The following is a 23,733-nucleotide window of genomic DNA, read 5'->3' as shown; positions in this document are numbered from 1 at the left end:
AATACTGAAATTTTCAAATAGCTACAATGCAATCCTGAAACAAGCAGAATATTAAATTGTGTAACTGCTTGAGTATGTGTGGTAACTGAAGCCTCTCCTGAGAGGCCGCATACATTTGCTCAGCCACAGCTGCAGTGCGGTTGAGCAGCTTTCTCTATATTCCCTCTTCTCAGGGAGTTCGGAGAAGGTCTGGCAGAATTAGGCCAATGAGCATCAGATAATTGTCCAAGCGCTGAATAGCTTGCTGCACTGACAAAGGCGATGGGACAGCTGAAAAAGGCGAGACAAGTGGGCTGGGAAAAAGCAGGCCACATAACTGAGCGTGGGCACTGCTATTCCCTCAGGGAGGAAACGGAAAGAAAAGGGATGCTGGGTGGATTTACTGACCAGCACTACACTATATGGTAGAAACGCTTCTTGCTCTTAAAATAGATTTTGTATAACCCACAGTGTTGTGAATTTTCTTATTTAATGGACTCATACCAAAGATTGGAGAGATGTATGTCTCATAAAACGTTAATATCCTCACAAGGATACATTAAAACTACTAAACTTGAGGGAATTAACATCTACTGATAAAGCAGAAGGAATTAGTTGGAAGCTATTTTTATATAGGATCCACCGGGACAAAAATAAAATTCTAGGACATTCTGTGGAGGTGGGGCACACTTTTGCAGCTGTTACTGGGGGAAAAAAAAAAAACCAAAACCAAACCAAAAACACCAGCTTAGCAGCCAGTAGGGCAAGCACAAGAAACCTGGTCAAACTGGACAGTCCCATTATATTGAAAATCCCTGTAATATCTTCAGAGAACCACAAACCAAACACAGCCATACCAACTCACTAATGCAAGATATTTTCTTCTTTACTCCCTATTACCATCTAAAAGACAGCATTTCCCCTGAGCAGCTTGCTGCTGTAGCTAGCGTAAGTTTTACAAATAGAGCAACGGTGAAAGTACAGTCACAAGATCAATGAAAAGAAAAGAATCAGTAGTTAAAATAAACCCGCAAACCTTCCTGTAAGGTCAACCTTGTTAACAGGGATTATGGAAAAAAAATTCCATTAATTCTCCCCCTCAATGTACTTCTGAAGTGTTTTGTTTTAATCAGATTATTTTTCAATGTGCACACAGCAAGGATCTTAAAAAAAAAAAACCACAAAAAAAAACGATAAAAGACTGGCCCATTGTAATAGCCTGCATAATACAGACCTCTGTGAGTCTGTAAATACTCTTGTCTCTATACTGTAGAATTTTGAGCTCATTAGGAGCTATGAACTGCATATTCTGCTCAAAGAAAACCCCGCAGTATACTCAGGTAGCTGCTAGTGTATAACACTTGCCAAAATAGCTAATCAAGATTTAAGCTGCAGTGCCTAATTGTGTATTCAGCTTTGTACATATACATAAGGAAATGGGTGGTAATGCTACACATGGATCAAAAGCTGCAGCCACCTTTTCTGACTCCAGAGCATATTTAGCAAAGATCATTTATCTCTTCTCTTGGAAAGTACAATGTGTTCAATCTCCCTATACATGTTTAACTCCTGCTGGTTAAAAATGCTGCTATGCTTTGATTCAATGAAAACAGAGAGTTAAAAATTCCTGAGGTAAGCAACTACAGGTCTCCTGGCTGAGTCATCCTTCCTCACCTCCTTGCATGCTTCTTCACCTTCAGGAAGGTCAAATGAACACAGCTGTATAGACACCAGAGATTTACACTCACAAGACCAGTACAAAGTAACCAGTAACCTAGACTCAGCAAAGAGAGAAAAAGTCATCCTCCTCTCCGGGATGTACATTTCCATATTTTTATGTCACATCAGAACAAGTATCTTCCAATAATATATTAAGAAAGACAAACAATAATAAACCAGATGTACTTTATTCTTTCATTTGTCTTCTTCCTGAGATAATGTTTGGGATTTAGCAGTTTAGTTGATAAAAGACATTGCTACAGGTTTCTTACAGCGCCACTGAGATTGGAGAAGTCTAGCTAGAAACAGCTCTCAGTTTTAGTTCAATTTATCTTTAACTGAAAAAGTTTCATTTGCCAGGGAACCACAGTCTACATCTCAGACCTTTACGAGGTCTTTCAGTTTTTCTGGGCCCAGACCACTGAATACCTTCAAAACCACAGACTATATTATAATTAATTGAGGAAGGGGGACAAGATTGATGCTACACAGTAGAAAGTCAGCTAAAACTGACTGCTGCAGTCTACACGTTGAATGCTTTTCGTCCAAACCATTTCACAGTAGCACAAACCAGGCCGTCATCTGGAGTGGAAAATCATCTCCAACCCAAACAAAAATGCCTCTTCAGCCTCAGCAGGAGACTCACAAGCACCCTAAGCACTCATTAGAAAAATTTAAATGAGCAACTGATGCACAGTCTTGAACTGACAAGACACTTAACTGCTTTGAAGAAGTGTTGACATTTCAACATATTTTCCATCCTACAATAAAACTGCCTGGTACAGACAACAACTTCAGTGCCCAGTATTTAGTAATTGGGCATCACATAAAACTCATGCAAGAGGCTCCAAGAGCAAGGAACAGAAGAAACTAGAAAAAAACTGGTCAATTTGTACATGTCACTGTACACGCATTCTGTTATTGCTAGGTTCAGATTGGTGCCCAAGTATTTGCAGGTAAGGCAAATTTCAAATTATCCAACAGTTTGCTTCATCTCTCGTGCATCACATTTGCCTTGGAACTCAATAGCATATTTTGCTACTTCCACTGACTATCTCCAGCCTGGATTAGTCCACTTTATCAGAGAACACACCGCATTGATACAAAGGCAAAGCACCGTGTTTCACAGCTGGTACAGACTGCCAGCACTTTTCTGCACAGTCCTGATTCCTTTGCTTAACTCCCTTATCGGCCTTTAGTCAGTTTCAAGCTTTGTTCCAAGTTTGCAAAGGTTTTCATGAATCAAACTGTACTCAACACTGAAATCTGACATATGAATTGCTGAATTGTTGATGGCAGGAATTATTAGGGAACAAAAATTGCCTTTTTACCATCAGCATATCAGACAGCTAGTTTGTTTTCTCCTTGAAATGCCGGGGGGGAAAAAATGGCATTTAAAAGAAAGAATTTTATATTGGATTCTGGGCAGAAATTTATTCACTTGATCTAGCCACCCTGAGTGATCTGTTTCCAAATATTTAAACTACTTCTCAGAGACCAAGTACAGGCAGAACAGGTTCAGAGTCCAGGGTTCACTTCAAGTGCAAGATTTTTGACATTTTCCTCTATATTAAAGCTCTATTTCCTCTATTAAACCTAAGTTTACTAAAAATAGCTGTACCCCACTTGTAACGCAACGTTAAAGTCATCTTTATAGCTCTCATTTTAATTATATACATTTTGGTAGGTTAGATGAAGGCCGTTTTGCCGTTAGTTCATCAGCAACCAAATACACTGCCATTACAATTTGGGTCTGTCATCTTGTTTCCTTTCACTATAAGAGGACACTTAGTATTTGCACGACTAGAACAACCATTTGGAAACACATTTACTGCTACTATAAACCAAAAATGTTTCTGTACGTGAAAAGCTGTTAAAAAAAAAATTAGCAACCACATCTAAACCAATAAACTACAGCAATTCAGTTTGCTTGGATTGTTTGGATTCCCAAATGCTTATTTCATTCATTCTATTTTGTTTTGCTTCAATTAAATAAAAAGGCCAAAAATATAGACTGTATAACTTCAAGAAATAAATGGAGAAACACATAGGCCCATGAACAAAGCAGGCACAAAATACTATTTACAACAGTATCATGAAATATAACATGCACAGCTGCATTTCTTAGACTACAACACTCTTCCTGGCTATGCCACATTTTGGAGCAAGCAATTTTGACAAACACAGAAGTCATGGCTAGGAAAGAGCAACAACAGCTGTGTAACTACTTGAATAAATGGGGTCCAATAATATACAACTCCTAATTTATCTACCAGCTAAAATCTGTAACTAGTGGGCTGGCTTTGTTTTTGAAAGACTTAAAATCTTTTTATTGATTGCCCATTTCTGTTTATCTATTAACAGGTTTCTAAAATATTTTGCTTACAAAGAACAAGTGTTCCCTTGTTAACTTAGCTTCAGAGAATGCATTTCAGAGACCTAGGGACTGGTGCAAAAAGACTACTCAGATAAGTAATGTTTACATATGACTGAAAAAACATCTTAGTTTAGTGAACAATAATGGCAAAAGTTCTAGAAAAACAAACAATACAAAAAAAACCCACCAAACCCAAAACAGCTTTATTTTGCTCTCATTCTCCCTAAGTAAACAAAACTTTCTTGACACCCCAATAATTTTTTTTCCTTCCTTAACTCCAAGATGAACTCAGGACAGATACAAAATTCTTCAAGATGCATTTTCCCATTGACACGCAGCTTGTTAATCTACTACGTGATGACTCTGTGTGATTCTAGTTTCTATACATGATTTAGATGTGATCTAGTTTTCTATAAGTAATTCTAGTTTGTCATATCAGCACTGTGTCTCAGAATCCGACTCACTGAAAAAGATCATTGTATCAGTCTTCTAAATTCACTCTTTTTTTTCCACTGTTGAGATGAATGAAGTTCCTATTGCACGTCACTCCTAAAAGACATCAGTCCAGATTCACTTCGAGTCCAAGATTTCCAGAACGTACTGACTCTTTGTTGTGATCAACCTGAGCAGAATCATCAATATTACCGAGACGGCCACATAAAAAGATAGTTTGAGGTTTAGATATATAAAGTCAACGCGTAGGTTGACTTATGCAGCTTCTAAAAGTGAAGATACTATTTGTGGCCAAAAGAAGGGAAATCTAATTCTACTCTGCAGACATTATTGGTCAGCTTTAACTGCACAAACATTAATTTCCCATCTTTACACATAGTCCTGCAGGAGGGCTCCTCTGCTAGAACCCCAAAGGCTCTGAATATCTTTCCCACCACCCCCACCTGAAAGCCATCCTGCCAAACACTCCAATAAAAACTAGTATCAAAACCTTCCAGGTCAAATACAGTAATCTTTTTGAAAAATAAGCCCTGGCAATAGTTTAATACAAACAAGAGGCTTACGTGCATTCTCCCTTCTCTACCCACCAGCCACTTTCTTGAGCAGAGAATGAATGTAACACTTTGCTTCCTGGCAGTAAATGCACAGAAAAGTACTAGACATTTGAGATAAAAAGTGTAGGTAGACCTATGTGCTTGTAACATATTAGTAAGTCCAACTTTCTTTCTGAAAACCTTTTTCTGCAAAATATTATCAGAAATTACAGATTCATAAAGCTTTTACACAACATTTGTATTTCAGTAGCAAGCTTTTACCCCACTATTTTCTTTCTGACAAATACAGTTCTTTCAGGGTGCTCTATTTCTCTTGAAGTCTGGGATGAAGAACAACTTCCCTAAGAAAAATATTTCAGACTACTTACCTTGTGGCTTTGGATTTGAAGCTGAACGTGGGGACTGTTTGACTGGCACACTTCCATTTATTCCCTGAGCCGCTTCATTGTGTACATTCTGCTCAACCAGCCTGGTTGTGGCACTCGCTGTACAAGATCTAGGAAATATTAAGGACTTTGGACAGATGCTGCTGCCTGAAAAAACAAATACATAAAAAAACCCCAAGAGTTAGAAATCAGATTAAATAAAAAGTAGAATTACTATAAACACATTTATTAAGTGCTAATGCTTCTCTACAGAGAAAATTAGAATACTCATCTTCCCTTTAATAGCGTCTCATCCTAAAAATATGCTTTGCCTTTTGCTGCAATCCATTATGTTGTTTCAGCTTTGAAGGGCTGGATATAAAAAGACTTCCAACATGACTAGCCTAAGTTCTTCTATAGAAAGATTACATTCTCTGACAGATTTTTTCCTGTCTGAATTGTTCATGTGTTTGTTCAACAGAAGAACTATGGGAAAATACCAGCATTTTTGTTCAGCCATTCTATTTGTGTACTCTAAGTGTTCACAAAATACTATACATTCAGAAAGTTTACTTTATTACGAAAGGTAGGATCCAAAAATTAACTAAATGTATTGCAACTTTCCTTGTAGGAAAGAGCTCCTATTGTAAGTATTTAAAAAAAACAGTGCGCCAAATACAAAGTCAGCTAGTTCTTCTATTTCACTTCTTCCTACCAGAGTGGAATTTATTCTGATTAAGAGGATCAGTATGATGCTATTGGTAAGAAAGCTGGAAGAAAATGTAAAGCAAAACATATTCAAAAAATGGAAACAGTAATAGAATCACTTATTAGAATGTGATCACACAATCCTAAACCATGCACTTTTGTTTTGGGGTATGAAAGCAATTGGTCCTGTAAACACAGTCAAAATCTTGAAATAATAATATGAAGGACCTTGAGATATCACTTAAGTCAACATTCATTCATGTCTGAATGCAAAAAATCCACAACTTTTTGTGGGGAGGAGCAAGGGAAAGGAGGAAGACATATTTATCATTTATTGTAGTGTTGTCATAATTATTTTCATTTTTAACAAAATTATTATTGGCGTTTGGACGCTTCAATTTCTTGTTTGCCATCATTTTACCTTTGCTTTCCTGTACTAGCAGAAATGCAAACAAGAGTGGGGTTTTCTCTGAAATTTTTTTTTAAAAAAAAGGCAAATCCAAAACCTACTCAACCATTTCATAATGTGATCCTCTGATGTCTTCTGAACAACAATTGTTCTGCAGAGACCGGACCCTCTGATCTAATCCATCTCCTTCTCTCATGTCAAAATCCATCATATCAAGCCATTCCCAGCAACAGCCAAGCCTGCTCTTAGAAGAGCAGTGCAAAGAGACAGCATAGCTATTGCTTAACGATTCTTCAATGCTTTGTTGATTCCAACAGTATTTTCAAGTATTTATGCTTTATTTCTTAGAAGCTTCTTTTTCTTTTTAAACACTGAAGGAGCCCTACACCAAGAAGCTGCCTCTACAACCATGGAGACTTGCAGAGGTCCATGATGAGATCAACCACCCACGCAACCAAAGCGCCAGTACTCGGATCACACACGCAAGACATGGCATCTTTCCCTCTTCCATTTCATTCAATTAGCAAAGGATCTCCCAAGAACTTAAAGGTGGCTGGTCACAGAACAATGCGGATAATCTAATGATTATGGAAGCTTCTCTGACATTTGTCATCTTAGGCAGAAATTCCTCTTGTTTCCTTGGGTATCACTCCACGCACAAAAAGTTCTGTTGTACTACAGCAGTTGGAGCTCTGTCCCACACCATTCCTTGATGCCTAAGAAGGTACCTTAAGTGCCATTGCTGTCTCTCCTACAGAGGTGGGAATACTGAAAGCTCTTAGAAAGGCCAAGGTGACAGTACAGGAGGTCGTACCGGCAAGTCTTCCTTGTCTCCAAAATGCTAACAGGCTGAATTTCCCTTTCCTACAGGATCCCACACTATACTGCAGCAGTCTACACTCCAGTTGGGGATTCCCCAATTCAGAAACAAATTTAAGATCCTGCAAGATCAGTACAATGCATGAGTCAGGTAGGCAACTGCACATAATTTATAAGTCTACATTCAGATCACTCCTATAACCTTGCAACGAGGGTGAAAGTGTGAAGTCTTAGAGCTTTCTGAAAACTATTTTGCCTGCAGATTTCACAGCTAATATGCTTCAAAGCCTCCAACTCCCCAGCTGCAGTTCAGTAAGGGGCATTGCTGCTGTCAGCTGCTCAGGCCAAGGCTGGAAGTCTCCATCAAAATGGTACCCTATGTATTAAAAGGATTCCCCAAGAAAGCAAGGTACTGCTGAGGTCAAAACAGGAACTTATTTTACACACACAACTTTATCAAAGCACTTACTCCTGTTTAAGGTTATCACTCACGATCACTTTAAGCCGAGGCAGATGGAGAGCTGCTGCGGAGAACAGGTCAGCTCTGTGGTCTGCCACTCCTCCTCCCTCCTCGTCACTATCAGCTCCAGCTTTTGCTTCTGACTACTCCTTCCCCTATGGCAGCACCAGCTCTTGTTCAACCACACAGTGAGATGAGCAGCAGAAATTATGCAATTGAAAGCCAGAGTATGTTTTAGATTGGTTTGATCACCCCAGGACTACTGCTGGCACCAGGGGACACCCAGGAGGATGGCTGGAAGGGGACAATACAGCTCCTCTCAGCAGCAGCCCTTACTTAGATCGGTCTGAAGCAAGCATTTAAACACAACCCCAGTCCCTCAAGTAGATATTCAGACTTGGATTCTACTTGGTTTACACATGCACGCACACATCCTTTATACAAAGTCCAACAAAACCAGCAACAGCTGAAAACAAACCTTTAACGTGAAAATGTTAGGCTGCCTTTAGAATCAATTTTGTTGTCAGCATCCCATGCCCCCCAGTAGATTGGCAATACTTGTTGCATTCAGTAGGCAAAAGCCATTTTGTAAAGCTTGTCCACTGTAATACAAAACCATAATGCAAGCAACAGAAAAGATTGCTTCTCTATAGCAGGATCTTTTGCAACTACTTACAGAAAACAAAAGCTATGAGATGTGTTCTGACCCAAGACGTGCTCTGGCTTCCTATGTGTAATAACTCAGCACATGAGGGGTGCAGGGAAACAGAATGTCTTCGAATTTATTATCACTGTACAAGCTATTACACAAATTATTCATCCTGTCTGGAAGCTGTATTTGCTGGAAATGGACATGCTACAGACATTTAACCTGTATTTCAAGCTAGTAATTCTGTTAATCATGTCACATCCTCAAGCCATATGTTTTGAAGAGTAATATCGCCACATCAGGTTGAACAGCTTTCTTCACATGTAAAGCTGGAATGGAAAAAGGTAATAGAAATCTAGCCACACCATCCTTCTATGCAAAATCAAGCAGTCAAATTCCCTGGATAAAAAGCGTCATTTAATATCCATGGAATTCTGAGCCCTGGTTTCTAGCCAGGGAAAGATACTTGCTCCACAATCAGTTGCATGAATTTCAGTAGGACTGCTCAATTCTGTCCATTTAAGCAAGCAGTTGCTCAGCCTACGTTTTAGAAATGCAGTCGTTGCCCTGTAAGTACAACTTAAAACTCCATTATATATGTGAAAAGTCAGACATGCTGCAATAACCTAAAGCTTTTACTGGGCTGAAGTAGATTCCCATTGTAATTATTTCTGACCTGATTGAGGAACCACTTGCATACTACTGCTATTCCTGTTCATTGTAACAACTGAGAAATTTTACTTGAATTTTACTTGAAGTCAGAAATGCTATGGGCAACAAAATACTACCAGCGGTTACTGTGTTCACTAGATTAATATAACCTCTTATAATTGAGGATGAGTAAATACACTAAAGAGGAGAGAAAGGTGGGGAAAGATTTAAAAAAAGTTGAATGGTGGCAGGCAAGAATAAAAGCGAGAAAGAAGAGGTAACAAATAGCTAATAGAAAAAAAAAAAAAACACCACTGTAAATTTGATAAGCACTTAGTTATTTTGCTTATCACCTGCAAGAAAATGAGAAGCTAGAATGCTTGCAAACATGCCTGCGTCTGTAAGCACGTTCGAAGCTAGGTGATGCATTTTCTATTTTTGCAGAGCATTCTTATTAGAAATAACTTGGAGCCATGAACATTTAGACAAATATAATCAGCCAGCTTAAAATACCAGTAACATTTTAAAAATGGCTTATTTATATTCACAAAAAATTAAACTAATGTTTTAGTATTAGATAGGTCCTCCACGAGCAGTTCCATAAGCTTCAGGAAGACAATCTCAACACCAATAGGTCTTCTGTTACGTTTATTTTCAGTCCCACTTATCGTGGATAGTGCTTTATACTTTTCCAGCACTGTAATTTTTACTGCCATTGTGATCCCACTATTGATCATACATTCTGAATCAAAGAAATGCAACATTTCTGGATGTAACCGAAGTCTATGGGAAAAGGGTTATTCTCTTGTGACTGCCAGGACTGAGAAGCAAAATTTAATTCTCAAAATTACTTCTCTTAACATATTAGGTATACATAGCTATATAATGTTAAGTCCCAAGAAGACGTGCTATAATGGTTGTGGGTCTTTATGTTCTACTGCTAGATCTTTTCATGGAAGATCAATGCAGAGCTTCACCTTTCCTACTCATCCCTGGACATTATGAAGGTTCAGCTAACAGTCTAGCTACCAAAGCATTGGTTTAGCCACAGTAGCCAAGCCATACAAATCTCCTAATCAATTCAGAACAGCATTAAGTAGCACTGACACTACAAGAGACTGATTCAACCCTTTCAGTTATTCACCAAACACTACAGGCACTGTAGCAAGGGCAGGACAAGAATAAGCAGCTTCCTGAACACAAACAAGAAGGCAGAAAGCAGCCTCTTGCTCAGGCAGTTCCAACAACAGATTTATTGAGGCCTGAGCAGGAAATCTAGTAAATCAGGTCATGGATTTTGCCCACAATCGTGTCCAAACCTGCCCTCAAAACTAAGTTTCTAGTAACCTGGTACCTACCCTTCACAGGTTTGCCCTGTTCGTGAGAGGAACCAACATGTTACTAAGACTCTTATACTGCTGGCGCACACCCAAACATGGTTTAAGAAAAATTGGACTAAGCCCAAACTATATGAAAATTAGGAGTATGGAGGAGGAAAGTAGGAATTCAAGGTCCAAGTTTCTCTGGTGAGAAAAAAAACCAAACAAACCAACCAACCTACCTTCCTCCAAATTCTATTAAATGCTACCCGCTCAAGGTAATTACACATTTGCGTTTTGATATATCTTCACCTCTCCCATCACAGAGGTGATAGACTAGTGAATGCTTTGCAGCTGCAAAATAGTACAAAAACTTCATACTGATATTCTGTGCAGATGAACTCTAAGGGCTAAACATCAGGCCAGCCTTTACTGTGGTGAGCCACTGCTGACATACTGCAAACAGCTGATAAACCAAAGCTGTAAATAGAGGGGAAAGAAACACCAAACTTTTGCTGAAGTCAGGAGGTCTATCTCGCTGAAGAAATTAGTTTCCTTCCTGCAAGAAGGTGCTGGCCAAAAAAAAATTAAAAGGCAAATATCAGAAGGTTTAGAGTTATCTTTGAGAAGTGGAATCTTGGCAAACTGTTGGACACAGATCAGGTTCTATTAAAGGATTAGTTCAGATAGATATACTGGCAAAAATGCAAAAATACAGGGAGTTTTACTGCAAAGTTATTCTCCAGACACAAGTGAAAATATTTCAAGTTCAGCAGAAGAAGGTAGACCAGTTCCTGGGAATAATGAAGATGTAAAGCACATAAGATTATTATTTCTCACTGCATGGGAACGTTCCTAGAACTACCAAACAAATATTATCCTCCCTCTCATAGCATTTACTGCATGGACTAAATAAATCTTCAAGTAAATATGGTAGCTATAAATTGTAGATAGCAAGAAGTGTATTGATACTCGTCTTTTAGTTCAATGACCCCTGTGAATGCACTCACATTTGATGGTGAAGTTAAACAGATGAAACAATACTTAACTTAGAACTGGCAGGCCAAACAGTTGCTACATGGTACTTGCTAAGAACTAGAAAATATTAAACTTCTTCACAGATATGCTACCTTGCATAGCAACACAGAGCAGAGGTTTCCAAATTGCGGTATGCATAACACTGAGTGTATGAACCACTTAGTACAACACACAGGGCAATAATACAGAAGGAGAACCAAAACAAACTTTGGCAAGTTTACCTGCCCACAACAGAAAAGATATTCTAAGAAGAGAAAAAACTTACTTTCAAAATAATTTCATTTCTAATAATAATAATAATTTCTAAGGTGGGTTATGCAGAGCGTCAGTGATAGCACCCAATTCAATGTAGATACAAACCCGTATCTGGTTTAAGATGAGACATTACTGCACTGGTTTGGTTTGGGGGTATTCACAAGACTGAAGCGTTTAATGTTGTCTCTCCTATGTTTCTATGTTTTGTCAAGCTTTATAGTTGTTCTGGTTGGAAGAAACCATGCATCTTTCCAACAGTAGTTTTCATTTTTAGTCTGAAATAGAGCTTATAGTAACGCTACTGCAGAGCTACAGTTTGCCAAGTCACCAGCTATGGACGCCACCACATTTAAATAGGTTACCTGCTTCAAGATTATAAAGTTAGAGTTTTAACAGGAAGTACTGAAATATTAACAAAATAAGATTTAACATCAATAATCTGATCTCAGTTTCAGTATGCCGTACATCACTCAAAATAACGGACAGAACAGTGAATTCCACATCCACTACAAATGTCCTGCCAACACTGGCTACAGCAGGCAGACTCAGCGTGCCTTCGTCTGTTGTCCTGTCTGGCTGTGATCTTTTTCTTTTGGCTCTGATCTAATAGTCATTTCCATGTAGGCAGACCTGCGCATCTGCTGCGAGTCTTAATAAAATGAGTAAGTCAGCAATTAATGGAATTATCTTTCAACATTTGTCTAAATTTTGGATGAGCACAATAATATAACATGCGCTGCTGGTGATGTTCCAATAAAACAAAAAGCACTGTACAGGACTTCAAATGGCTTTTTTCCCAGACTGAGCCCAAAAAACTATTTCCTTAGAAGTAATTATGATTCGTCCATGCAACATGCACTGATTAAAGTACATTCCTCATCAGAGAGAGGGCACATTCTGGAATTTGGAGATGCAACATGAGCGATGGGAATACAAAGCAAGTAAGCAAAAAAAGAAAAACCACCTTCAACATGTGGAGTCTTTAAAATCAAAGTTAATTTGATGGAAGTCCACGTGGTATATAGTATGAATGTTAACTAGTCGTGTAAAATTAGATGGAAAAAGAAACAGCAAACAGAACAGCTTTTTAAAACTGTATTTAAAAGGCACAGTTTTGAGCCTTCTGAGAACAAGCACCCCTGCAGCCCCCATCTTCTATACCTTTCCCCTGCTGGACCACTGCTTTCATACTGTTGCCTACAGTCTAGCAGCGCCACTGCTCTCTAATCACCCAGGTTTTGGAGGCTACTTGGTGGCAAAAATCGGTGCCAAGTCACGTTAGGGGTAGAGGAGCTGGAGGGATCCTGATGACCACAGGGGTGGAATTAGAGCACTGCTCGCAGACAGGATGTGGAGGCTGCAAGTCACAGAGATCGCGTGCGACCACCTTACTCCTGGCCATTGCTGCGGTGGTTTTCTACTCCTACCTCTTCCCCCATTGAAGGGAGGGGAGGCAGCAAGCCTTTGGGCCTTGTTACTGACTGAGCAGCTGCTTCAGCTGGCAGGACCTCCAGAAACCTGCCACTGCTGCTCCCCCCACCACAGGGGAGCAGGGCTGCTGGAGGGAGCAGGCAGAACTAGCCAGCTCGGTGGCTGAAGCACACCAGTGTCTCCCTTGACTGGAAAACGCTGATTTAAAATAGGCTGCCAATGCACAGCTTGTGGTTTGAAAGTAGTAGCTTATGACTGAGGTCCTCTGCCAAAAAACACAGCATCTGTTACACTAAGGTTCTTATGAATCACCTACACTTGTACACACTGGGACAATGCCTTTGCTGATGGTGGTCATTCATCAACTCTTTAATGAATAATGGAAGTTTCTTATATGAACAGAGACAAGCAACGTCCAAGCCACATTACCAGAAAGACATATCATTGAAGGGAGAGCTCCGAGTAAGAGGAGTTCTGTTTACAGGAACCAAGGATTGCTCTTTCACATACTTAGTTCCTGTATTACAAAACATTCCCTCAAACCCTTGTTTTCACTGTGGTCTTTGAACATGTATTATCAAGCTGAAGAGAAAGCATGTATTATCAAATCTAAAGAGAAAATATGCAACAGCATTCTTTTACTTGCAGAGACTTTTCATGGGCTCTTTTTCATAAAATAATGTCAATATCTCTTTCAGCAATTTTGGACAATACTTTTTCTTTCTTTTTATTAAGTCTATCAGCAAGTCTTAAGGTTGACCACAGTTCCTGACCCTACAAAGCCATGTACCATGAGCTTCATGTAGTCAATAACCAAAAGATTACCATAAAAACACCACCAAAAAAGAAAAACGGGTACAGTAAGTAGCAGCAGTTTCATCGCACCAGGAGAAGGCAGGGTAAGTTGATCCTGTAGCCAACGTCAGCTACCCTGCTGTTACCGTCTCATTTCTACACAGGGTAACTTCAGGTAATTCCTCCCTCCTTGTCAGCGCCATAACACGACAGCAACTCTCAGCTCAAGAACCACTTCTCACACGGCCATATTTCACAAAGTCACGGAGCTCCCCGACTGCGTACTTCAACCTCTCTCCCTGTCGCGATCATGGGAACATTGGTGAGCCCTGTATCTGAGGGTCACTTCCTCCCCTCGCCACCCCATGTGCTCTTCACAGCTTCCTACATGCTTGACAAAGGAAGGGGTTGAGTAAGACTGTGTGGCTTTCTTGAGTTCCTACTGCATTAATAGCCATTTTGATTATGAACCCTACCATGAGAAAAGATGAACAGGACACACTTCCCCTGAGTTTTTCCCAAACTATTTTTTCCTTTTAGTTTTCTGTGCAGAGCTGTGTGAGGTGAGTAATGTCCCCTCAACTACGGTTTTACTTGATGCTAAAATTTTTTCCACTGAGTTTTTAATTGACACCAGCATATTTTGCACAGATGATAGTCATCATTTTCCAAATGTCCTGAGCTCCTCTTTACTACATAAGACACCCCATTTGTATAAGCAGGCTCACTGATCACAGAAGAATCACTTGTCTGAGCAAGGACTGTGGCACCAAGCCCTAAATGTTTCTTTTGCTTTATTTGTCAAGTCTTAGGATTATTTATAGTCTTCCTGTTTTTATACATAAGATAACCAACATGACGCCATGCTGGGCAGCACAGTCTAACTTCATATTACAGAGAGCACCTGCACTACTGGGGTCATGTGAGGAAAAAAATGCAGCTGATTGTATCTCATACAAACCATTGGAATGATTCAAGATATATTGATATATAAATACTATGCAAGTGCAGTGATAACACAGACTGACAAAAAGACCTCCCCTTCTACAATTGACAAGCCATTATGAAATAACAGTGTGTTTAGATTTTTAGACAAATACTAACAAGTTTTTTAAAAAATGATAAATTTGATCTAATTACACCATTTGCTCAGTATATACTGCTTCAGAAGACTTCTCTAACAAGTCAATCAATGACATTTTCATCTTCTACTCTGCCCAGTTATCTCTGCAATTATTTCATATTCATCTCAACATACAGCTATTTTAAAAAAATATCCATATGCTTTGAGACATGAAATCAGCCACCTCTGTTGATAAAAGGACTGCTAAGAGAAAGTATTTTCAGAAACAGGATTGAGGAAAAAAAACAAAACCAAACCAAAACCAAACCAAAAAAACCCACAGACCCAAAGAGGGGGTGGAGGGTGGGTATGTGAATCTAATTACAGAAGGTTGAAGCTGTAACTAATCTATTATTTCAGAAGATCTGAGCAGAAGTTGAATGCTATCAGTGTGTATATTTATACAAATAATTTAAAGGTATAAATACATAATATAACATATGCAAAATGCAGAACAGCCAACAATCCAAACAGAAGTCAATTATCTAATACAAGCCAATAAATTTATCACTCATAAATGGAAATTGCTTTCCACGTACAACTGCTGAGACAGTACGTGTGTCCGGACAGCATCTGACAACCCAAAGCCCATCCAGCAGCCAGCTGTCATGGACACAAGTTGTTCCACCCACTCCCCTCCCTCCTGCTGGCTGCCTGCTCCCACCACTTTCTGTGCATCCGTGCTGGCAAGCATTTAGCCCCAGAATGCTGTCCGGGAAAGTTAAGACATCAGAAATGTAAGCCTGCCAAAGAAAAAAAAGAAAAAAATAAAAAGGCAGCCAGCTTCACGCATTCGTTCACCTTAAATGCACTGGACCTCAAAGATACAAATTCAGTGACGGAAAAAAGAAGACTAGGGTCCCTTTCCAGAAGCAAGTAGCCACTAGATAATGTTAATTCTACTGAATCACATCTCAACAGGGTTGGAGCAAACGGTAGGGAAGGAAAAGGAAAAAAATAAAAAAATATTCTCTAAAAATGCGTGGCTTGAGATTTAAAGCGATATGCCCTAATTAAAGAACAGGCTGCAGGGTATTAACCGCACAATAGCATCACAACAGGCTACCAGGCACTACTCCCTGTTACGTGAAAGATTACAAGTAAATACAAAATTATGAGCTTGCTAAAGGACAAAGTGTGGGTGGAGTGGAACATGTGGTTGCTCGTCCCTTACAGCAGCACGAGCCGTGCAGCTGTGCAGCACTCCGGCTGCTCAGTGGCAAATGCCTTTCCTCCCCGAGGCTGGGGCAGGCAGCCCGCTGTCAGGCTCCCCAAGCACTTCAGTCTCCCTGCCAAGTAATTAACAACCATCACCTACGAAACACAGAAAAACAAGCAGCTCCCTGGGAATGCTCGCTGCACCAAACCAGAAATACAAAGAACCCAAAGCTGGACTTTTCACAAGAATTCAAGTGCTTCCTGCTTTTGACCTGGTTGGAAAAAAAAGTAAGAATAGCCACAAAAACCCTGGTTTAAGTATATTTAGGGCCTTCCTGTGAGGTTATTGAAGAAGGACCTTCCTTGTTCAGTCCCTTTAAGGCCTACTATAATTGTGCCAGCTTTTACATTGTCTCTTGACCATAAGGAAAAAGCGATATCCCCATCTCACACTAACTCATCGGTTCATAATCATCCTTACAGAAGGAAGTCAAATACAAGTGTCCTGGAATCCAAATGGGGAAAAATTCCTTGGCCCTAAAGTGCCAGAGATGACCACTGTGCACCCTGTCCACAGAATTCACTGGAGATTAACAGATCGGCACATCAATACAGTTGCATCTTGGACATTATACAGATTGAAACAGCTTTACATTTTATGCAGTGAACTGGCCGAGGGATAGAAAGTAAGAACAATTCTATTGTTTAGTCCTCTCTTTTCCAGGTCCCTATTTAAAACATACTTTAAAAAAAAACAAACAAACAAACAAAAAAACCCACCAAACTTATGATGAATTTAAAATGTCATGTCACAAAACTTCTTAAGTTGGAGAATTAAAATAACTTTTGATGCAGACTTGGATGAATATTTACCATACTGTTCCAAAAAGCTTAACAGTCATATGAATATTTACCTTTGAGGGTACAAATGGGTAGGAAATGCTTTTAAAAAAAAAGTCATGCAATGTAAAAATACATTAAACATTTCAGGAAGAGATATAATTTTGTAATAGCTCAGGTTTTGTCCAACACATCTGAAGGATGTGCAACCTCTCACTTCACAAACATTTTGAAAATGAAAATGTTTGAATGCCCCAGGCCAGACCAATAAAGGCGGCTCAAACCCAAACTGCGGCTGCGCCAGAGTGAGACAGTCCCCTACCAAGAAGAGAAAGTTTTATCCCCTCCATCCCTCCACATCCCTGTAGCTCCCACTGCATACTTCTTACCAGCTCTGACACTCACTGTGCTTCTCTCTAGGACAACAGTGAGCCCCTGTAGCTGGCAGGCAAGCAGATGCTCGATATATCGTGGGAGTTTTGTGCTGTGTGAGTGAGCTGAATTGGCTCGTGGATGAGACCAAAAGTCTGGGGAAGTCCCAGGGAGGGACTGGGCAGCCTTTTGGCAGCAACTGCCCGCTGGATCACTTGAGCTGTTCACAGCCCTGCAGCACACCAAAATGTTGCTGACTCCTATGCAGTATTTACTGTTTTCCTTAGAGTCTCAGTTTCTGGCATCAGAAGAAAGAGTATCACAATATTCATTAAAAAAGCTGATGTCTTGCACGTTGGGAAAGAAGGTTTTCCAAAACACAGAGCAAATAAAATCTACGAAATTACTCTTAAAATATAAAATTTGTTTAAAGTTAAGCATTTAATTTCTTTTATAATACAAGGTCCGGCAATACTCCAATCCCTCTACATCTTACTTGACTTAATCCAGATGCTGCCCCTCCTTATTTTTCTTTCTTTCTTCTTTTTCTCTTTTGTTAGTCACAGGTCATGGTTGCGCCGGCTTTTTCATAAGCAACCAAGAGCGGTCATAATGTGTTAAATAATTTATGGCAATCTAAATCAAAGATTGTGTTTCCTAACTACCTACTCTTCTCAGGGTCAAGCATTGCCTGTCAAATGGTAAGGAACACACAGGCACAAAATTTCCAAACTCTTAAAGGAATTTAATCCTTTTATGTAATAATAATTATAAACCCAAGGCAGGGTGGAGAGAGGTGGGGAAGAGCAGCATTTAATAGCTATTTTGAATTTTTAATTAAGACTCAAGAAATTCACTAGTGATGCTTTCACCCTATAGTGAATACTCCTACTACCAAAAAAAAAAAAAATTATCTATAAAGTTCTAGTCTTTAAAAGAAAAAAAATCAAAGCTCCAGAAAAGGTACATTCTATGTTTTCCATATTTGCTATGGGCCTACAGTACTTGGAAAACCTGCTTTGCTTAGGCACCTGGACAAACTTTCAGTTGCACATTGTGATAGCAATGAATAAACCGCTACGTGAATTTATACCTTCCTATCGGTGCTGTTCCCCTCTCGCCCAGTCCCAGCAGTCAGTACTGGAAGGATTTCTTTCTATTTCAGACTGGAGGCAGCCAGTGCTTCAGCAAGCGACTCACTGCTTCTTTCAGGTATTATTGAGGAGTGTCCAGGGGTATTTGTCCACTCAATTTCAAACACACACAGACTGGAACTACTTGCTGTCACTCTTTCTATGCATGCTGTCTATATCCATAGGTCTTGTACACATTTGTGAGAAGGTGATGGTAGGAGCTATCTATATGCTATTCCACAGGCTGGTAGAAGCTCACCCTTTCTTACCCGTCAAGCCAGATATTTGCACCATAGTCCACTCCTGCATTAACTGCTTTCAAACAATTTCTAACTGGAGTCTGGGAAATACACTGCCTGGAAAATACCATGATAGTATAATCTACGTCACCTTAAAGCACATACAAATATATTTATATTTCACATATTTGATATCTCAAAAAAAAAAAATCAAAGCTGACAGCTTCAGCAATATATTTGGCATTCAGACTGTCACTGGGACACGCAAGTATACTATAGGCCTCTGCAAACTGAAATAACCCAAAGTAAACCAAAGGGCAAGAGGGAAGATGAGCTGTAATACCGAAAACAGTAGTTATGGCACCACATTGAGCTTCCTGAAAATCCATAATGGTTTAATGTCACATTTACAGGAAAAGAATATGCATTACAGATCTCAGAAAATAGCTCAAGAGCTAGATAAGCGGGGGGGGGAGGGGGGGAATCCCCTACATCCACATGTAGATTCTTCTCAAGATACAGAAAGAATAATACATGAACAGTGGGAGGACAGGTGTGATTCCCATTCTTTTGCTTGATTATCAAAAGCCAGAGGGAGAAGGACAATTTCAAACCTGATCATAAAACAGATAAGGAGCCAGCAGAATGTTTTTAAAAGAAGTATTCTTTGTACCCAAGAAAAATCAGATGCCCACAAGTAATGAAATCAGGAGAGCTGGGTTAGAGTTATTTGCATGCCTCTACTCCAAGCTTCACTAGCAAATCTCTCAAACTCACCCAGCCAGTGACTCCCTTCCCTCTGTTTAGTCTCAGAGGGCTTTCCAGGAGACCACCAGCATTCTGAACCCAAACCTTCCACAGATATGTCTCATCTATCTCTCTGTGGAAAACTTAATTCAGAATATTTACTGTCTTACATTAAGCTGTTAGGGTTGGGTAAGCCTTTTAATTTAATTTGCCCTAAGCTGAACTTTTTTCAGAACTGAAAAACTCACTCACAAGTAAAGCAGTATTTTCAATAGTACTCTTAAAAATTCAGTTACGAGCATATTTGCAATGGAAAAAATCCAAACCTTTCACTGGATGGTGCAATAAAAGAAAACATTCTTTAATTCTGGAAGCCAATTCTGTACATTAAAAGTAGCTTAAGCATCAGTTAAATAGATTACTGCAACATTATACACGAAAAGCTGAGCATAAGTCAGAAGCGTACACCTACTTCCTAAAACAACGAGCGATACAGTTCTTAGAACCAATGCTGACCTATAGAAGTGTCCTATAGAAACCTTGCAGCTATAAACAGAGCTCCATGAATCTGGCAAATAAGCCAGAAAGAGAAACCACTTATAAACAATCACAGAACTGATTTGCTTTTAAAAAAGTCTCAAGCTGGTGAAAGCAGCAGCAAAACCAGCCAAAAGTAGCAGAGTTCTTCATGTGGCAGATGTATTAGGTAAAGCTGAAGAGACTGCAAGCTCATTTACTGACAATAGGAGGAAAAAGCCACCAGAGCATTCCAGCTGTATTGCATCACAAGGCAGCTGGATGCTCACCAGTTTGTTTGCTTTAAACTAGAAGTTTAACTCTTGGAGTCTCTGGACCCAAATAAGCCCCAAGTCTTGAAGAGATGAAGGGTTAACAGAAGCACCCCGTTCAGTCTTACCTGGTTCAGAAGACATTGCTTATAAATATATTTCAGTACCACCGCACAAGGAATTGATTTTGCAATGGTAATAACCCTATGACAAGCTCACATATATCCTATTTACAAGACCTATAAGCTGCCAGAAAGGACTTCTCAACAGATATTTGGTATATGCCGAGAGTTTACATGCTGGGTCTTTCAGTTGCAACTATGCTCCTCCCTCTTTGAAGGCAAGCCTGTTTTGAGAGGAAAAACGTAAGCATGCAAACCAGTCCGCTTAAAGAAGAGAGTGAAGTCTGGCCACTGTTAAAGAGGAAAAACAAAAAAATCAGCTTATGTAACCTACAAACTGCTGGAGAAAGGAGGAGGACAAGGGGGAGGAGGGACTACTGTAAGTTGTTTCGTCTAATGCCTCAGCTACTGTGAAAGTTTTGTCACTGTTAATGGCATTGCTCTGAAATTAAAGCAGTATTGATGTTAAAGGACAAGTTAGTACATTTCTCTGGTTGGTATTTCGTTCTCCCTTTATACTGCACAATGCTCATTTCTAATAATCTTTTTCATTGCATAATCTATATTTAAATTTATGCCTAGAATGCAGTAAATACAACATGCAGGATACCACAGCAGTGATCAAAAAGAGTCTACATTAAAGAATTGTCATGAAAACATTAGCTTATTTGGCACAGATTAAAATTCACTTACTTAAAATCAACTTTTAAATGGCATAAAATAGATATTGTGCTCCAGGGTAGAATACAAAGATATTAGAGTGAAATCTGAACTGTGAAAAATGCACATTTTTTAAAAGTGAAAGGATTAACTGAAAAGAGAAGTTACTGCAACTAACTTTCTTTCGTAGTTCACAGCTCTCACCATGTGATCCCCAGCTGGCACACTTTCATCGCAGCAGGAGAAAGGAACTTGGATTTAAAATCCAGCCCTGTCAGTTCGGATAATATGAATCAGAATATAGCAGCCAGCTTGTCATTCACTGCAGCTGAGGTCATCTTCAGCCACGGTGTTCGCCCAAACCACAGCTCTTTATAGCCCCTTCCGCCACTGGCCACTCATAGGGCTCACAGTCAAGGCTACAGACAAGCACGCCACTGCAGAGCTGCTCTGAAGGACAAGTACCAAGGGTTACGGGGTATACACTTGCAAAACAACCCGTTGTTATGAATATCTGTTTTTTACTGAGGAGACAGTTCTCTGGAAGAGGGCAGCTAATTATTTCCTTTCTATTACAGATGTTGAATAGAGGGGGTTTTGCCAAAAAAAAAAAAAACAGTAAAAACAACTATTTTCCTCCAGTTATTTCAAAACTTTGGTGCATTTTTCTACTTGAGATGCACAGATGCAAGATCTGAAATCTAAATGGAACTCATTTTTAACACTCTGACCAAGATCTGCATGTGTTGTTTTTGTTTTGAGCAAGTGAGTTGCAATTACCCATCCTTTGGTACTCCCAGCAAGTAATCCCAGGCTCCTTAAAAATACATACAAATTTTATTCGCCCAGGTCATCAATGCATCATTAAAACAACAGTAACTGAGTTCCATAACCAAACTAGGAACTCCAGGTGCATAGGCTACATTTCTATTTTGAAGTTCACCTCCATGAGTTCAAAACCTGGGCTTCCACATGAAGTACATCTACAACAGAACACCTTCTCTCTCCAGAAAAGCCTTTGCAAAGAAGGTAAACTTTCTGCTCGCTTTCCCATATATGAAACAAACCACTTTCCCCGCCAGCTTCGTTTGTCCACCTGCCAGCGAGGCTTTGTAAGCCCTTCTTCAGCCTGATGTACTCTTCCTAACCCAGAAAAAAAAAAAACACTGATAATGCCTGACATACAAGTATGTAACAAATTTTAAATTCAGATGGGATCAGCAATAAAGTTTTCAATTTTCACACAAGCAGCATAGTAGGTTGGAAAACTGTAATAAACAACATAATACAAGAAGCTGGTTCAGATAAGCAGCTACATTATCATCGTAAGCCAAGAGAAGGGGTCACACAAGGAAAAGTAGGGACCTGATGGGAAATTAAGTCTCCCTTTTGGGGAAACGTGTATAATAACTGTTACAAATTTTGTCATGTGACGCGTGTGGGAGGGATGACATTTGAGCTACCAGACCCTGCTCTCATTCCACCCCTGCCATAGAGGACAAGGCAGAGACCAGGAGAGAAGTCAGAGCTCCAACCAGCCCCGAAAGGTCCACCTTGGGCTTCACAGGCAACCCCCTTGCCCAGGGAGAGTAACCGCAGCTCCGCTACTGCTCAAGGAGAGAGAAGGAATCTTATAAGCCTGAAGGAAACTGGATTTTATGTCATTTCCAGAAGGAGCAACATTAAAACAAGTATAAAGATGTCTCCAAAGCCCAGCTTCAAAACACATGCTTAATTCATCCTTCTAAAAAAAGGTAGAAGACTGTTTTATCTCTATTTGATTAGCTAGCAGGTAAAGGGATTTGGGAGAGATTAAAACTGATACAGTGAGGACATCTCATTAACCTATTCCCCTGGTTCAACATGAGTTTTTATACCTAACTTTGCTTACTCTGAGAGCAGAAACGTGCGAAGTATAAACTGCACAATAAAGCTATATTGGCAAGTATAAGTTGGAAACTCAACAAGAGGTACAGCTATGTCTGACCTGTCACCAGAACATGCCTGTGAACTTTCAAGAAAAGTCAGTTAAAAATAAAGTTAGTTTGATTAGATTTCTCTAAAAAGCAGATGAAGAGGCATAGAGAACAACTAGTTAAATAAAACATTTGCATTGGTGGGTAATTAAAGTCATACTACTAAGACAAGTAGCTGCTGTCATTTAGTGTGACGAAGACAGCTATTCAAACTAAAACCAGCATGTTCTTAGTCCAGAGACTTGCACAGCAGACTAGTTAAGTTTTATGAAACTAAGTTATCTCCAATCAAAATTTTTGGCTTATCATATCACTTCAGCACTCCAGTAATTAAAAGATTTTGTAAGTGCCTTGCAGTAAGTATATGGCACGGACTTTCTTCTCCTCCACTGTGCACTTTTCAAAATAAACATCACAAGCTTTCTCTCAGTACTTTCCCTATTTCACAGATAAGGAGACTCAAATTATGTACCTGACTCTCATGAATATTCTTAAGGGACAAAGCTGGAGTTAAGAGAAGGAAGTCACATGAGTATCAGCACTGTTAGGAAACCTGGAAAGCTGAACTATTACAGAACTACACAGGCAGCATGC

At 39.5% G+C, this 23,733-nt stretch overlaps 1 protein-coding gene across 5 annotated transcripts in view; it reads right to left on the bottom strand.

Moving 5' to 3' along the window:
- The window catches only part of FGD4 (FYVE, RhoGEF and PH domain containing 4), a 111,306-nt gene that overhangs the window by 34,160 nt on the left and 53,413 nt on the right, over positions 1 to 23,733 (bottom strand). For 4 of the 5 annotated variants that reach the window (XM_075116631.1, XM_075116665.1, XM_075116646.1 and 1 more), the window contains exon 2: positions 5,451 to 5,615. In XM_075116631.1, the coding sequence (XP_074972732.1) occupies positions 5,451 to 5,615 (165 nt within the window). Of the gene's footprint in view, positions 1 to 5,450; positions 5,616 to 20,509; positions 20,735 to 23,733 lie in introns of those variants that run through there. The other variant, XM_075116639.1, reaches the window with a different exon arrangement.

This window comes from Phalacrocorax aristotelis, chromosome 1 (assembly GCF_949628215.1).
Source record: "Phalacrocorax aristotelis chromosome 1, bGulAri2.1, whole genome shotgun sequence".
Taxonomy (NCBI): Eukaryota; Metazoa; Chordata; class Aves; order Suliformes; family Phalacrocoracidae; genus Phalacrocorax; species Phalacrocorax aristotelis.
This window is presented reverse-complemented; position numbering and strand designations above follow the sequence as displayed.